At 47.2% G+C, this 16,834-nt stretch overlaps 1 protein-coding gene across 3 annotated transcripts in view; it reads left to right on the forward strand.

Moving 5' to 3' along the window:
- The first annotated feature begins 594 nt into the window (after positions 1-594).
- Positions 595-16,834, forward strand: part of LOC125451651 (receptor-type tyrosine-protein phosphatase mu-like) — an 820,886-nt gene continuing 804,646 nt past the window's right edge. For all 3 annotated transcript variants that reach the window (XM_059646218.1, XM_059646219.1, XM_059646220.1), the window contains exon 1: positions 595-809. In XM_059646218.1, the coding sequence (XP_059502201.1) occupies positions 737-809 (73 nt within the window). In that variant the 5' untranslated portion in view covers positions 595-736. The remainder of the gene's footprint in view (positions 810-16,834) is intronic.

Consider the following 16,834-nt stretch of genomic DNA (forward strand, 5'->3'; position numbering starts at 1 on the left):
CCTCTCTCCTCTTTCTCCTCTCTCACTGTCTTTCTCTCTGCTCTATTTTCTCTTTCCTTCTTCTCTTCAATCTCACTGACCTGCACCTCCTTTCTCCCTTTTTGCCTCTCTCCACATTTCTTCTTTCTGTTCTCTCTGTCTCTTCTCCCACACTCTCTCTCTTTTACTTCCACTCTCATCTTCCTCGTCTTTCTCTTCCTCTTCTTCCCGTTCTTTCCCCTCCGTTTATAACTTTTCCATCTCTTTTTCCTCTATCTCTTCTTCCTTCCTTGCTCCTCCACTTTCCACCTCTCTTTCTCCTCTCTCTCATTTCTCTCCCGTTTCTTCTCTATTCCTCCCTCCCTCTCCTTGCCCCCTTCTCTGATCTCCTGCCCCGTTCGCTGTCACTTTCCAGTTGGTTTTCGTAAAAGCTGGTTCCGGAGTTCAGAGGGTGGCGCGTTCCCGAGAGTCATCGCCACGCGCGCCTCCGAGGCGGGTTGGAGGGGGTTGGAATGAGAGCGCGGACGGGCCTTCCGGGCGGCGTGCACGCGCCCCCCCCCCCCCCCCCCCCTCCCCGCGACGTCAGCTCTTTGCTGGCCAGACTGTCAGAGCCAAGTCACCAGAAGTAGTGGAAAATAAAGCTGAGCGTGTGAGGCGCTGAACTTAGGGGGAAGGAGCGGAGCTGGCAGAAAGCGCCGGGAGATTCCTGCTCTCTCTCTCTCTCTCTCTGGAGCTGCTTTCCAATCCAGGCTCCGGCATGAAGCCGCTTCTAACTTACATTCTGTTGGGGCTGCATCTTTCCCTGGGAGTCAGAGGACAGACATTCGCAGGTAAGAGCCAGATCAGGGGCATGGAGCAAAGTGATTTCCTGCCAACAGCTCGCCTTTCACCCGCCAACCCCTTTACAACCCAAACTCTCCATGTCCCTGTCCTGCCGCCCCCCCCCCCCACCTCCTCCTCTCAAGTCTCCGGGACCCCACACTTGACCATACTGACAGCTCTGGCAGCTTCTCTTTCCGCCTCTATCTCTATCTGGGACCCTGCCCAGAGAGCACCACGCACTGGGATCGCCTCCTGGATCCCCCCCCCCCACGCCACAGCTCCCCTTACCCACCTCCTGACAGCACAGCCCCCCCCCCCGCCTCAACTTCCCAACCCTACTGATCCTGACACTCCCCTAATCAAGCCTGGGGCCCTGTCACGATCCAAGGGCCCCCTCCCCATCCTTGACATCCCCTCCGTTTCCCTGGGACGCCCCTCCCTATCTCTGGGATCCTCAGCCCTGAATCTTCCTGTCAAACATCCTCAATTCTTGATCCGCAACTCTCTTCCCTCCATCCCCCTCATCCTCTCTATCCCATTATCTTCCTCCTCCTCACACTCCCTGTATCCCCCTCCTCCCCTCTATCCCGTTGCTCCCACTCTCCCTCGAACCCCTCTAGCCCTCTCCAGTTTTTGAAACTTTAGATTTGAACGCGAGGTTGGACGCACAGCGTTCCCCCCTATCTTTCGGAAAACTAAAAAGCATTGAAACCACCCTTCTCTCCCCCTGATCCACACTCCCCAGCTCTCTCCCCCGATCCCCACTCCCCAGCTCTCTCCCCCGATCCCCACTCCCCAGCTCTCTCCCCCTGATCCCCACTCCCTAGCTCTCTCCCCCTGATCCCCACTCCCTAGCTCTCTCCCCCTGATCCACACTCCCTAGCTCTCTCCCCCTGATCCCCACTCCCTAGCTCTCTCCCCCTGATCCACACTCCCCAGCTCTCTCCCCCTGATCCCCACTCCCTAGCTCTCTCCCCCTGATCCACACTCCCCAGCTCTCTCCCCCTGATCCCCACTCCCTAGCTCTCTCCCCCTGATCCACACTCCCTAGCTCTCTCCCCCCGCTCTCTGTCCTTGCACTGCCACAACTCCTGGGCTCCTGCTGTGCCCTGATTCCGGCAGCTTCCCGTGTATTGGACCGGCTGGCCGTGTTACACTGACCCTGCTTGTAGTGCAGCTCGGCCCAGCCCAGTTCCCGGTCTCTGCACGGACTATTTTGTGAACCGGTGCTTTCCTTAACCACACAGCCCCTGGCCAGAAGCAGCGGCGGCAGCGGTGGGCTGAAGTTTGCAGCCTCCGTGAGGGCATTGCGCTCAGCAGCTTCCCAAACCGCAAAGTTTCAGCTTCTGACAGCTCTGTACCTCTCCAGCTCTCTGCCCCTGCTCCCCACTCCCCCGCTCCCTCCCTCTGATCCCCACAGCCCAGCTCGCTCCCCCACTCCCCAGGTCTCTCCCCCGATCCCCACTCCCCAGCTCGCTCCCCCACTCCCCAGGTCTCTCCCCCGATCCCCACTCCCCAGCTCGCTCCCCCACTCTCCAGGTCTCTCCCCCTGATCCCCACTCTCTAGGTCTCTCCCCCTGGTCCCCACTCCCTAGCTCTCTCCCCCTGATCCCCACTCCCCAGCTCTCTCCCCTGATCTCCACTCCCCAGCTCTCTCCCCTGATCCCCACTCCCCACTTCTCTCCCCCTGATCCACACTCCCCAGCTCTCTCCCCCGATCCCCACTCCCCAGCTCCCTCCCCCAATCCCCACTCCCCTGCTCTCTCCCCCTGGTTCCCACTCTCCAGCTCTTTCCCCTGATCCCCACTCCCCAGCTCTCTCCCCTGATCTCCACTCCCCAGCTCTCTCCCCTGATCCCCACTCCCCACTTCTCTCCCCCTGATCCACACTCCCCAGCTCTCTCCCCCGATCCCCACTCCCTAGCTCTCTCCCCCTGATCCCCACTCCCCAGCTCTCTCCCCCGGTTCCCACTCTCCAGCTCTTTCCCCCGGCCCCCACTCCCCATCTCTCTCCCCCTGATCCCCACTCCCCAGCTCTCTCTCTAATTTCCCCTCTCCTCAGCTCTCGCTCTAATTTCCCCTCTCCCCAGCTCTCTCCCCTGATCCCCACTCCCCAGCTCTCTCCCCCGATCCTCACTCCCCAGCTCTCTTTCTAATTTCCCCTCTCCTTAGTTCTCTCGCTCTGTTCCCCACTCCCCAGCTCTCTCCCCCTGTTCCCCACTCCTCAGCTCTCTCTAATTTCCCCTCTCCTTAGCTCTCTCTCTCTGTTCCCCATCACCAAGTCTCTCCCCCTGATCCCCACTCCCCAGCTCTCTCCCACTTTATTCCCAATACCCAGCCACCACCTAGCTCAAGATGAGCAAGTTAAACTTTTCACCGCCTCCAGACCCCGTCCGTTCACAACAGACTGAGCAAAGAACCAGCCCGCGGAATGGGAACGAAGCAGTGAAATCCTATCTCCACACGCACTGAAAATGGAGATTGGATACTCCAAGGAAGGATTAGGAGATTTGAAACGTGCTGAACATTTTATTTTTGGCTTGTGTTGGGTGGGGGAGGTGTAAACTCTTCCTGTGCTTGTTTGTTTTTGGGGAAACAGTTACAAACGGCGATAGTAATGCAGCTCAAAATGTCGCAAAATCGAAATGCAAGTTTTGCTGGAACTCCGTCACAGCTGGTAGGGCAGAGACTGTGTGCAGTCAGCTGCTGTACAGGCCCCGGGGAGGGGAGGGGAGACATGCACTTCAGTCATTGCCGCCCCCAGAATATGGGGCTGGGACAGGAGCGAGCATGGCAATGTTGGAAGGGCTGGTGTCTCATGGGCACACGCACTCTCTTAAAGTTAGGCATGAAATGGGAGAAAACGGGATCCCAGCCCGGGATACTCCAGGGCAGATTGGGAGAGTTGGGGAGGGGGGACTTGGTTCTGACCGTTTCCCATGGGGGGGGGGGCGGATGGGATAGGGATACACTGAAAGCTCCCTTCCACTCAGCCTCAGAGTTTAATGAAGGACGGGACAGAAAGACACATAGTGGAGACAAAGATTTCAGGCAGACAAGTTATCCGAGAACTTTTTACTCGGATTGAATTGACGTGCCCGGGTTCGGCTTCAGCGCTGCAAGTGGCTGGTCAAGGGGAGCTGGAGGAGGGAACCCACCGAGGGGTTTCCTGGTCTTGGCTCGAGGGACCAGGCACTAGGCTGGACTCACAAAGCAATGAAATAAACGGCACACACGTATTTCTGGTTTCCTCACTCAGAGATAGCAAGAACGGCAGATGCTGGAGTCAGAGATAACACAGTCTGAGGAAGGGTCCCGACCCAGAACTGTTCCCCCGATGCTGCCTGGCCTGCAGTGCTCCTCCAGCCCCACACTGTGGTTTCTGTTCTCCACCACCTCCCCCCCCCCCCCCCCTCCACCCACAGGTGCAGCCCGGTAATGTACCCAGAGTTAATACAGGACCTTCCTGAGTAATGACTGCAGCAAACGCTGGGTGTTTGGACCTGAATGTAGGAATTGTGAGCTAAACTGCTCTTCAATAAACATTGCAGTCCGCTGTTTGGGGTTAGCTTCGAGCTGAAACGCCGGTGTTAATGTTGCCGTGCCCTTCTGCTGAGAGTACATCGCGCCGGGAGCAGTGCTCAGCTCCCTGTATCTGATCACAGACCGTCAGAAATCAAAGCACAGTTCTCTGGTTTGATTCCGGTCGGAAATTGTGTGTTTCTTAAACAACCTCGAGGAAGATTCGCCGTTCACATTTTACCTCTTGGAAACTTTCTAATATCCACTATTCCCCAATCCAGCAGAAAACTGTCTCTCTCCCGGGTAGAATCTGGTCAGTGAGACTGAGCTGTACGGCATTTGGGAGAGAGTGCAGTTAAATTAAATACACAGCTTTACCCACCGCGGCCAAGTGCTGTCTGTGACTCAGAACAGATAGGGCTGCAGTTTTTATATCCAGCTCCTGTTCTGACACTGCGTATTGTCATTTGGCGATATTGCTAAATGAGAACCACTTTCCACCCAGATCAGGGACGGACTGAGGAAGTTGTGCTCGGAGCCCCCGGCTCCCGCTGCTGTTGCTTCCTCATTGCGTTACACATACCGAAAACTCAATGCAGCAAGAGATGAGAAGCCAGGAAACTTTCTGAGCTCACATCACTTCACACACACAAACACACAGAATGAAGTTTACCTTCCACGCAACAGTTCGAGATGAAAGGCTGCCTTTATCTTCCTCGCTGTTAGACCGAAAGGGAAGCATTTTCCCACGGAACAGCTGGGCAGTAGGATTCAGACCAGATGAGTGAATCCGAGAACCGGATAGAATTGACTCCAAAGTGGCCCATGTAATGGACATGGAGTTTGGGGAGATACTGTACTGTTTTCATGATGTGTTTTTGTTCTGCCTTTCCTTCTGGTAACTTTGGAGTTAAACTCCAGCCTTGGCTTCCGTAAAATCGATTTACCCGCTCCCCACAACCAGCTGGAGAAAGCGGCTCACTTTGATACGTTGCTACCAGTCAAACACAAATTTATTTGCAAAGACAGCTTCTGTGTTGCGGGATCAGATTGTAATGATTCTGTGTCATTCTAATCAAGGGCTGGTTTATAGCGGGAAAAGGCCACTGCAACATCCCTTCTGTCTTAGGTTTTATGCAGCAATCCGAACATCGACCCTCTGTCTCCCATCTCTCAGCATCCTCAGAGTTTCCTCACAGCATTTTCTGGAAACTCTTCTTCCTGCTCTTTGAATGATCCGCTGAGACAAACAAATTGGGCTCTGGTGTTTGTTTGATGGTTACCAGTGGTTCTCTGGGATTGTCTTCCCAATAGAAGGTTCAGTAGCTGAGACTTGGCATGAGTTCCATTTAAAATAGCACAGACCCTGAAACTGAGCAAATAAAGGCCAGTTGGTCAGCCAGCCGTGGAAACAAGGCACTAAAATGGTGTTTCAGATGTGAGCAGCTGGGAAGGAGCATTGAGGACAGGGACTGAACTAGGGATCAGTATCCTTAATAACAAGGACAATTTAAAACAAAAATAAACTAAGAGGTGTAATGCTGTCATTAAAATGTCAATAATGGTGAACAATAAAAACAAAGATACATTTCTCCAGCATCTGCAGTTCCCATTGTCTCTGATACATTTCAACAATATGTGCAAGGTCTTTACAATCAAAAAATGTTAACTACACAATGCTTTCTTACAATGTGAACAAGGGTTTGAAGAAAACAAACAAACCATTTAATCACCATCAAAATAGATGCACACTTGAGTCCTTAATGAGCCCCATTCTGCTCCAAGCTACAGTTTGCACACCCCCGGGCTGTGCTGAGGTCTTGACAGGAGCTAAACATGAGGTCTTTGTCCCAGAGCATCTTATTTTCTTGGAAGTTGATGCTCATTTTTAGCATGGTGCTGAATTGGCTCAGCACATACCAACAAATTGAAAACAAAAGAAGCAGTCCAAGTTCTTTAAGGACCGCAACTTTCCCCCCACGGTGATCGAGAACGCCCTTGACCGCGTCTCCCGCATTTCCCGCGACACATCCCTCACACCCCGCCCCCGCCACAACCGCCCCAAGAGGATCCCCCTCGTTCTCACACACCACCCTACCAACCTCCGGATACAACGCATCATCCTCCGACACTTCCGCCATTTACAATCCGACCCCACCACCCAAGACATTTTTCCATCCCCTCCCCTGTCTGCTTTCCGGAGAGACCACTCTCTCCGTGACTCCCTTGTTCGCTCCACACTGCCCTCCAACCCCACCACACTCGGCACCTTCCCCTGCAACCGCAGGAAATGCTACACTTGTCCCCACACCTCCTCCCTCACCCCCATCCCAGGCCCCAAGATGACATTCCACATCAAGCAGAGGTTCACCTGCACATCTGCCAATGTGGTATACTGCATCCACTGTACCCGGTGCGACTTCCTCTACATTGGGGAAACCAAGCGGAGGCTTGGGGACCGCTTTGCAGAACACCTCCGCTCAGTTCACAAAAAACAACTGCACCTCCCAGTCGCAAACCATTTCCACTCCCCCTCCCATTCTCTTGATGACATGTCCATCATGGGCCTCCTGCACTGCCACAATGATGCCACCCGAAGGTTGCAGGAACAGCAACTCATATTCCGCCTGGGAACCCTGCAGCCATATGGTATCAATGTGGACTTCACCAGTTTCAAAATCTCCCCTTCCCCTACTGCATCCCTCAACCAGCCCAGTTCGTCCCCTCCCCCCACTGCACCACACAACCAGCCCAGCTCTTCCCCCCCCACCCACTGCATCCCAAAACCAGTCCAACCTGTCTCTGCCTCCCTAACCGGTTCTTCCTCTCACCCATCCCTTCCTCCCACCCCAAGCCGCACCCCCCGCTACCTACTAACCTCATCCCACCTCCTTGACCTGTCCGTCTTCCCTGGACTGACCTATCCCCTCCCTACCTCCCCACCTACACTCTCTCCACCTATCTTCTTTACTCTCCATCTTCGGTCCGCCTCCCCCTCTCTCCCTATTTATTCCAGTTCCCTCCCCCCATCCCCCTCTCTGATGAAGGGTCTAGGCCCGAAACATCAGCTTTTGTGCTCCTGAGATGCTGCTTGGCCTGCTGTGTTCGTCCAGCCTCACATTTTATTATCTAAGCATATAATATGGCCAAGATTAGTGGTGAACTAGAGGGTTTAGAAAGTTTGCAAAATGGACAAAGATGGCCAAAGAAAGGGTAAGAAAATAAACTTTGAGGGCAAACTGCAAATAATATCAAGGTAGACTGCAAGAGCTTCTTATATATAATAATGGAGAATCAGGAAATGACAGAGGAGTTAAATACTTTTCCTTTTTCTTCATGGGAAAAGAGCGACAGGAGAAAAGACAATTAATACAAAAGCTATCACTTGAAAAAAGGTATAAAGTAATGGATCAAACAACTGATAGGTCCCCTCAAACAGATGGGACATATCCAAGGATATTAAATGAATAGTTTCAGAGATAATGGATACACTGGTAGTAATGTTCCAAGAAACCTTGGATGCTGGAAAAGACCTGGAGGATGGGAAAACTACTAATGTAACATGCCCATTCAAAAAGGGAAGGGGACAATTACAGGTAACTATAGGCCAATGAGCACAACACACAGGAGCTGAATACTATATGAAAGAAGGAATATTGCAGAAAGCTATGCACAGAGGGATTTGGGTATTTCAGCATCTCTGGCTGGGCCAGCATTTACTGTACATCCCTAGTTGCCCATGAGAAGGTGGTGGTGAGCTTCTTTCTCAAATTTCTGTAGTCCATTTGCTGTAGGTAGAGCTACATTGCTGTTTGCAAGAGGATTTCAGGATTTTTGAACCAAAGAGTGGGTAGTCATGAAAGCAAAAAAGAATGTCAGCTTTTATTTTGAAGGGAATGTGGAAGAATGTGGCAGGTTGCAGGGAGACTTGGATAAACTTCAGAATTAGGCTGAAAGGTGGCAAATGGAGTTTAATATGGATGAATGTGAGGTGATTCACTTTGGGAGGAATAATAGGAAGGCAGAAGACCGGGTCAATGGAAAGATTTTTGGTAGTGTAGATGTGCAGAGGAATCTTGGTGTCCATGTACATAGATCCCTGGAAGTTGCCACCCAGGTTGATAGTGCTGTTAAGAATGCATACAGTGTTTTAGGTTTTACTGGTAGAGGGATTGAGTTTCGGAGCCGTGATGTCATAATACAATTGTACAAAACGCTAGTGCGGCCTCATTTGGATTATTGTGTGCAGTTCTGGTCGCTCCATTGCAGAAAGGATGTGGAAGCATTGAAAAAGGTGCAGAAGAGATTTACCAGGATGTTGCCTGGTCTGGAGCACAGGCTGTATGAAGAAAGGCTGAGGGACTTGGGTCTGTTCTCATTGGAGAGAAGGAGGCTAAGAGGGGATTTAGTAGAGACATACAAGATGATCAGAGGATTAGATAGGGAGAACAGTGAGAGTCTTTTTCCGAGGATGATGACTTCAGCTTGTACAAGGGGGCATAGCTACATATTGAGGAGTGATAGATTTAAGACAGGTGTCAGAGGCGGGTTCTTTATTCAGAGAGTGGTAAGGGCGTGGAATGCCCTGCCTGCCAATGTAGTTAATTCAGCCACATTAGGGGCATTTAAACAGTCAGTGGATAAGCATATGGATAATGATGGGATAGTGTAGGGGGAGGGGCTTAGATTAGTTCACAGGTCGGTGCAACATTGAGGGCTGAAGGCCCTGTTCTGCGCTGCCTTGTTCTATGTTCTATGTTCTATGTTCTATGAATATAGTATAAAAATGGGGAAGTCTTGTTAAAACTACACAAGACGCTAGTCAGCCCACATTTGGAACATTCTGAAGAGTTTTAATTCCTGATCTGAGGACAGATATAGTGTCATGGAAGGCAGTCTAGTGAAGGTTCAGCAGGTTAATTGCAGTTATGGAAGGATTTCCTCATGAGGAGAGATTGAGAATTTTGGGATTGCACTTCTTGGAATTTAGAAGAATGAGAGGCAACCTTATTGAAACATATAAGATTCTTGGTGATCTTCATAGGGTAGATGTGGAGAGATTGCATCCCTTTCTGGAAGGGACTAGGACCAGACAGCATTATTCAAAATAAAAGGTTGCTCTTTTAAGATAGAGATGAGGAGGATTTTTTTCCCTCAAATGTTGACGAATCGATGGAATTCTTTACCATGGAGAGTTGTCGAAGCTACGTCATTAAGTGTATTTAAGGCTGAGATAGACAGAATTGTAATCAAATAAGGGAATAAAGAGTAATGAGGTTAAAACAGGAAAGTAGACAGATTAGCCATGATGTAACTGAATGATGGAGTGAATTTGATGGACTGATTGGCTTACTTGTGCTCCTACGTTTTATGATCTAATGCCTCCTGCAAGGAGTAGTCTGAATTCTGGCCTGTGATGTGAACAAAGAGTTTGGTAATGTGTGGGCCATGTGCTCGAGGTCACGCTTTGGCTGAACTTTGCCTTGAATGAAAAATGGTGAATAATGGGCATTGATCCCACGACCTCTCATATGCACAGCGAGCATGCCTACATTTGGCCCACATCTGCTCCTACATCTTATGGCCTTACTTGTGTTCAGAGAAGTGAGGAGAATAGAGGGAATGGACCATTTGTTGCTGCTGGAATAGTTTGGGAAGTTGCCTCATTGCCTGCAATGATGTCATCGATGGGCAACATGTAGAACATAGAACATAGAACAATACAGCACAGAACAGGCCCTTCGGCCCTCGATGTTGCGCCGACCTGTGAACTAATCTAAGCCCATCCCCATACACTATCCCATCATCATCCATATGTATAGGAGAAAAAGCACGGAGTCAGAGAGGAACAAAGGGGCACATCCACTGTGGTCTTTTAATGACGGGAGTTGGATCCATTTCAGAAGATATCCTGATCAAACTCATTCAGGTAGGAGAAAAACCAAGCAGGAGGAATGTCATGGAATGGGGCAACAAAAGAGGAGACTCAAGAGGTAGTCAGAGTGTTTGTCCTTACATTGCCATGAGGAATACAGGGGAACAGATAAACACAAACACAGGAGTAGGATTAGTACATTCATCCCCTCAAGCCATTCAATAAGATCATGGCCGATCTAACGGTGAAATAAATCCACATTTCTCCATATCACTGGTAACCTTTCACCCCATTGTTGAACAAGAATCTATCTATTCCACCTTAAAAAATATTCAGGAATTCTGCTTCCACCAGGTTGACCATCACAGACCAGGGCAGGTTCAATCATTCTCTAAATACCTTACGATGTGTAGAAATAGTATGAACACATATGGACAATAGTGATACAAAGTAGGTCCAGTGCAGGAGAATCCCATTACCTCGCATCTGGAAGTGCTCCCAAATACTCATTGTTTTAATCAGCAAATGGAAGTTAATGTGGAATCGCAGAAAAGCCAGTTTTTAAATTTTTGGATAAGAATGCAGACAAATGGAACAGATCCGGAAGTAAGGGAAATGACAGCATTTTCCCAGTTAATTGCCCTCAATTGTTAGTCAACTCAATTGCCAGTTAACTGGCAGCAGTAAACATATTTATATGAAGGTTTCAATCTGTTGATGTAAAGGTTCAAACTCATATCAGGGTGATAGATACCAAATGGAATTCAATGATTTTTCATAACATAACGGATTATTATACAAAAGCAGTAATGGATTATTGGAAAACATCTGTTTTGTTCACTGTCCTTTCACTTTAGCAATGACAATTGGGTTTCCTCCTTGCAGGCCTTAGCAAATAAAGCAGAACATAGTTGCTGCATTTGTACCTGTATTACAGCAGGTGTCTCAACAATCACAGGCTGCCGAAGAGGTTACAGGTTGTACATGGGAGTAAACAAGGTGTAGAGCTGGATGAACGCAGCAGGCCAAGCGGCATCAGAGGAGCAGGAAGGCTGACGTTTTGGATTTAGACCCTTCTTCAGAAATTTCTGAAGAGGGGTCTAGGCTCGAAACGTCAGCCTTCCTGCTCCTCTGATGCTGCTACGCCTGCTGTGTTCATCCAGCTCTACACCTTGTTATCTCAGATTCTCCAGCATCTGCAGCTCCTACTATCTCTGTATCCAGGAGTCATGGCTTTCACTGTATGTGAATGTTCAATGTCTCCATATGCCTTTTGTATCACACAGGCCGCAAGAAAGTTGTTCAATAGACCTGAAAGTATTCCATTGTCTGTTTGCCACTTTCTACCAGCATCTCACAAGCTAGGACTGTATTCTGTGCATTCATTTTGAATTAAACAACAAACCTGAGATGGTCAAGTGTTATTTCAAAAGGAGCTTCCTTGGACAAGTCACCAGTTGACCAACATGCTAGCTCATTGTATCAGTTCACACTCAGCCACCCCACCCACTGCTCCCACCATAATAAACCCTGTGGCAGGCAGACGGTATCCTAAAATACACTACTGCCCTGGGATCAGCTATTTCCTTTATGAGTCTTTCATTTTGTCACTAGTCTGACTTCCTTTCATGATACAATGTCAATCAGTGTTGGTAAGGGCCTTGCATTGTTTAACAGTGTATAAAGTTTGAGTCAGCAGCTGACTGCTTTCCTGTTTTTTTGGCACAACACTGGACGCTTCTATTCCCCAGGCAGTTCAAACCCTTTGAGTGCCAAAAGACTCTTTCAATCCTTTTAAATCATCTTCCCCTTTTCCCACTTTAACATCTGCTAAATTATGAAATATTCTACGAGCTTAATAGAATTTAAAACAACTACTGTATCTGAAGCACAACGTTTCTTATTTGATAGCTGTATTGGAGTCAATCCTGTTCGGATAATCTGTTCAAAAACGACTTGGGTTTTGGAGGGAGTTATCACTTTTCAAAATTGTTTAAGACATTTTACAGAGTGTCTCGCACAATATTGTTCCGGGGCTGTAAAGCATTGTGACCAGTGAAACCGTGCCGTGTGTCACTAGTCACATCTGTTAGTAATTATCTTGCAAAGTGTATTTTGCAGAGTTTGGGTTGGAAACTCGAATTCCTGTGACTCAGTTGGTAAACACATTGTCCTGTGTGGTGTGCAACCATATAAACCAGAGGGAGTTCAGATTATAATTTTATTTCTGTGCTAGGCTAACTGAACTGAGCTGGGACTTCAAAATTGGCACCAGCAATGCTGGGCAACAGGCAAGGGAGAATGATCAAAACAGGTCTCTGCTCCTGATTTGTATGCAGTTTTCCTTTCCAAACAATGTCAGGAATAAATATTAGAGTCAGGCTTATCTCTCATGCTTCAGCTGGAGGAATATCTTGCCAATACGCACAGACTAAGCTCCCTAAAGGAATAGCTACTTGGGTGAGATGCCAAAGATTGCCAACCACTTTACAAAGTTCTAAGGGCAACAATTCCTACTGTTGATGGAGAAGAAGGCTGAGGGAGGCGAAACTGGATCAAGAAAGTCAAAAGAAATCATAGTTAGCATTTTGTACTGCCTTCTTTCAAGAAGATGGAAGAAACTTTCTATCTCGCTGCTCTTCACAAGCAAACAATAAATACATTGTTAGTGAGGTACTTGTTTGAGTTGAGAGGACAATATGTCTGCAGCCGGCGGAAGGTATCAGATTGCTGTTGGTTATTCCATGAGAGGTCAGTTTGGAGGGAGCAGCTTCATTTCAATCAGGCTGACAGGCTGGGGGTGAAAAATAAGTGTCCACAGAATGTGCACATTCTGCTACAATGTTCGTCTCCCAGCTGATCTCCAGTCTGGAGGAAGGGGGTGAACTAGAGTTGGGTGAGCAATACAACAGGATAGACTTTGGAGCCACTGGGTTCAGCAGTTTGTGCCTGAGAAGAGACTGGATGTGTCCTACCATCATTGCCAATTGTCACCACAACATTTCTCAGTTACTCACAGGAAGTGATCTGCCTGAGCCGGATGGCAGGACCGTTTAAAATACAGATCTTGGTACAATGACTACTGTTTTAGAAGAGCATTGAACATGGCATATAATCTACTTGCAATCCAGCCCAAGGGAATCAGACAGTTAAATATGTTTTCAATTCTTGGGGCATGGAGGTACAGGTACTAATCTCTGGCCTTGGTAAAATTAGCTTGGCTTAAGGTTTAAAAACCAAAAGAGCTGCGGATGCTGTAAATCAGGAACAAAAACAAAGTTGCTGGAAAAGCTCAGCAGGTCTGGCAGCATCTGTGAAGGAGAAAACAGTGTTAATGTTTCGGGTCTGGTGACTCTTCCTCAGAACAGTTTAATTTTCTAAACTTATTTCCCGAATCGGGAGTATTTACTTTGTCCAATCTTCTGAGCATTCATTTAAATGATTTGAAGATCATAAATGCCTTAAATTTCCAATACATACTTCTGACAGGAAAGGCTAAAAACTGCATCATGTCAGGAAATAGTGCCTTGCTTTTACTTCTGTTTCATTAATTCATTTGCATCTTCTAATGTTGCTGAGTTACTTTGCGGCTGTTGTTAATCCCATCTTCTTTGACATCTTGTCCACATGGCTCCTCTTTATTCTGGATTGACATAACGGTGCTGGCAGGCCACCAGCAGCTAGTGTTTACAATCCAATCATCAAGACTAAGTTCAGAAGGTGGTTCCATTTCCCTGACATGAGGCGAGGAATCACAATTTGGGGATTTCCTGAAGTCGTGATCCTGCCTTGTGAACGACAGTACTCACTAGAGTGAGGAGTGGGTGGAGGGGAGATACTGGAGTCATGGACCCTGTCACCTCCTGCATTAGCCCAGGCAGCAGAAGGTTTGCCTCAGTTTGCTGCGATATTGGCTCAGCTCGACATTTGAGTGAAAAGCCTCCTCTCAGACTCATTACTCCTGAACACAACCACCATCCCTACTCACACCAGCACCCTTTGCCTCTATATCCCCTCACTCCTTGCCTTACCCTTCACCCTAATACCTTCTCCATAATCATGCACATTCCTGTATCCTCCCACCCTGTGTTCACCATATGACTAACTCAGTTGCTCTATAATAATATTGAAATGTCACTCAGAAACCGCTAAGTCTGCAAAGAAAACAACCAGTATTTCAAAATCCACTTTAAAATCATAAGCCTTTTGACTGCTCATAAATCTGTCAATGTGATCAAGCTTACAGTCACCTGGACAGTGGTGTCAAAAATGCCACTCAGCAAAATTTTAGCCATCTGTCAATGTTGAATTTACCAAACTGATAGCTAAGGTGAAATTTAAATAGATCAATTATCTTTAGAAGCTTTAAAACAGCTAAATAGTTGAGCTGGGGTTCAAGAAAATCAGCATGTAAATTGGGGGGCGGTGTAAATGACAGAGTCAAATCTGAAGTTAAACATTTGCAATGCAAATTAATGCTTTACTTAGTAGATATTGTACTTTAAACAATTCTGAAAACTTGCTACATTCATAACGCCATTTCATTTAACAGCCATTTTTCAGGACAATACCCTTTCATTAATTAGGAAGAATTTAACTGATGATACAGAATTCCATTATGGCATGTGAAGTTTGATGCCAAAGTTGTGACTCCAAACTAAGGCTACCCTTCAGAGCTAGTATGGAATGCTTTGCCTTCATATGTAACTGCAATTCTGTGAAAATTTCAGGAGTTTTGTAAAAACAATTTTTGGTAAGAAGATGGCAAGATTGTGACAACTGGATGTACACTCCTAATTTATCCTTTGTTGATCAAAGTCATCAGTAATGGTGATAGACGGAGGACGAGAGTAGGGTTCTGTCAGCCATTTTAGGAAACCACCCAAACAAAGTCAGGAAAAGCTAGTGCTGGACCTTTCCTGGTTGGGTCTCACAGCCACACTGGAAATATATCTTGAGCAATTAGGAAAGTATTGTCAAAACTTTAAAAAAATTATTGCGATGAGAACATTGCTGGAAAGATCAACACCCTTTTCTCCATCTCAAATTGCCCTTGAGTAGGTGATTGGTGATCTGCCTACTTGAACTATGGTGCACTTGTACTCCATGTTGTACAGTACCATTAGGAAGGAATTCCAGCGTCGCTGGGCCAAAAATTCTGGAAATTCCCTCCCTAGTGACATTCAGGGTCTACCCTACATTACATGGAACCACGATATGGAGATCCCAGTGTTTAACTGGGGTGGACAAAGTCAGAAGTCACTCAACACCAGGTTATAATCCAACAAGTTTATTGGAGATCATAAGCTTTTGGAGCACTGCTGCTTCATCAGGTGAAGTCCCTGCAGTAGTTTAAGCAGGCAGCTCACATCCCCCTTCACAAAGGTAACTAGTGATGGGATAATAAATGCTGGCACAGTTAGCAATGTCCATGTTCCAAGACTGAAGTTAAGATAAAAGTGATCCAGCGATATTGAAGGAATACTGACATATTTGCAAGTCAGAATGATGAGTGGTGTAGAGGGGAACATGATTGTGGCCTCACTGATCTGCAGTTGACCTTCTAGATGGTAGGTTTTGTGGTTTTCGAACTTGCTGCCTCAGGATCCTTGGTGAATTTCTGTAGTGCATCTTGTAGATTGTACACTGTGTGTCAGAGCTGGAGGAGATGAATGTTGAAGATGCTGAAGGGGTTGCCAGTTAACCAGGCTGCATTGTTCTGGATGGTGTTAAGCTTCAGTCATCCAGGCAAGTGGAGAATATTTCATCACACTTCTGACATATTGTCTACAATATTGTGTAATCACATTATGTATTTTGTCTTCACTGTATAAGACACATTAATGATTGGGGCACTTTATCCTCACCAATTTTGTAACAGTCGGCATTTCTACAACTGCACCATCTCATTATCTGATTCTCACTACATTTGCTCCTTAGTACAGATTAATTTACTGAACTGTTTGTATTTCCCTGGCAATTCTGAGACTGTTCTAAATTGGATAAAGTACTGAAGCACTTAGGGAATTTCCTTGGAAAAGAAAACACAAAAATTTGACACATTTGCAGTTGGATTTAATTGTCCTCAAACAGTCACATTTACTCATGCCTGGTTATTTGACGGTGAGGAAGGCCAATATAACAATTTCCAACTTTGAAAATTGCTATGGTATGGTATTTTAGATTTACGAGAACACATTCCCAATTGTTGGCTTTTCTTTTGAATTAGTCCACATTACTAGAGGTATAGAGGCAGTAACAAATACATAGGCATAACACAGGAGGGAACATTTTAACGTCTGTCTAAACATTGTGGAAACCACTTAGTTGTTGTATAAATACCATCCAGCCTTGGTATGAGGTTGGTAAGCATTCATCTGAATCTGTTTCTTGATCCCAGGATCAGTGCTGAGCAACTGTGAGGCTCAATGCCAGCCCAAAATTGCTTGATGCAGTAGATTTGACAATACTCTTACGCAGCTAGACTTCTGGTGCGTGAAATCAAACATAGCCAAGTACCAATTGAATTAAAAACTGCTTTGTCTCGTTGCCGAACGGCCCTATAAGAAATGAGATGAGTTAAATTCAGTCCAGTTCCTGGTAATAACAAGGTGTGGAGCTGGATGAACACAGCAGG

Source organism: Stegostoma tigrinum, chromosome 5 (assembly GCF_030684315.1).
Source record: "Stegostoma tigrinum isolate sSteTig4 chromosome 5, sSteTig4.hap1, whole genome shotgun sequence".
Lineage (NCBI taxonomy): Eukaryota > Metazoa > Chordata > Chondrichthyes > Orectolobiformes > Stegostomatidae > Stegostoma > Stegostoma tigrinum.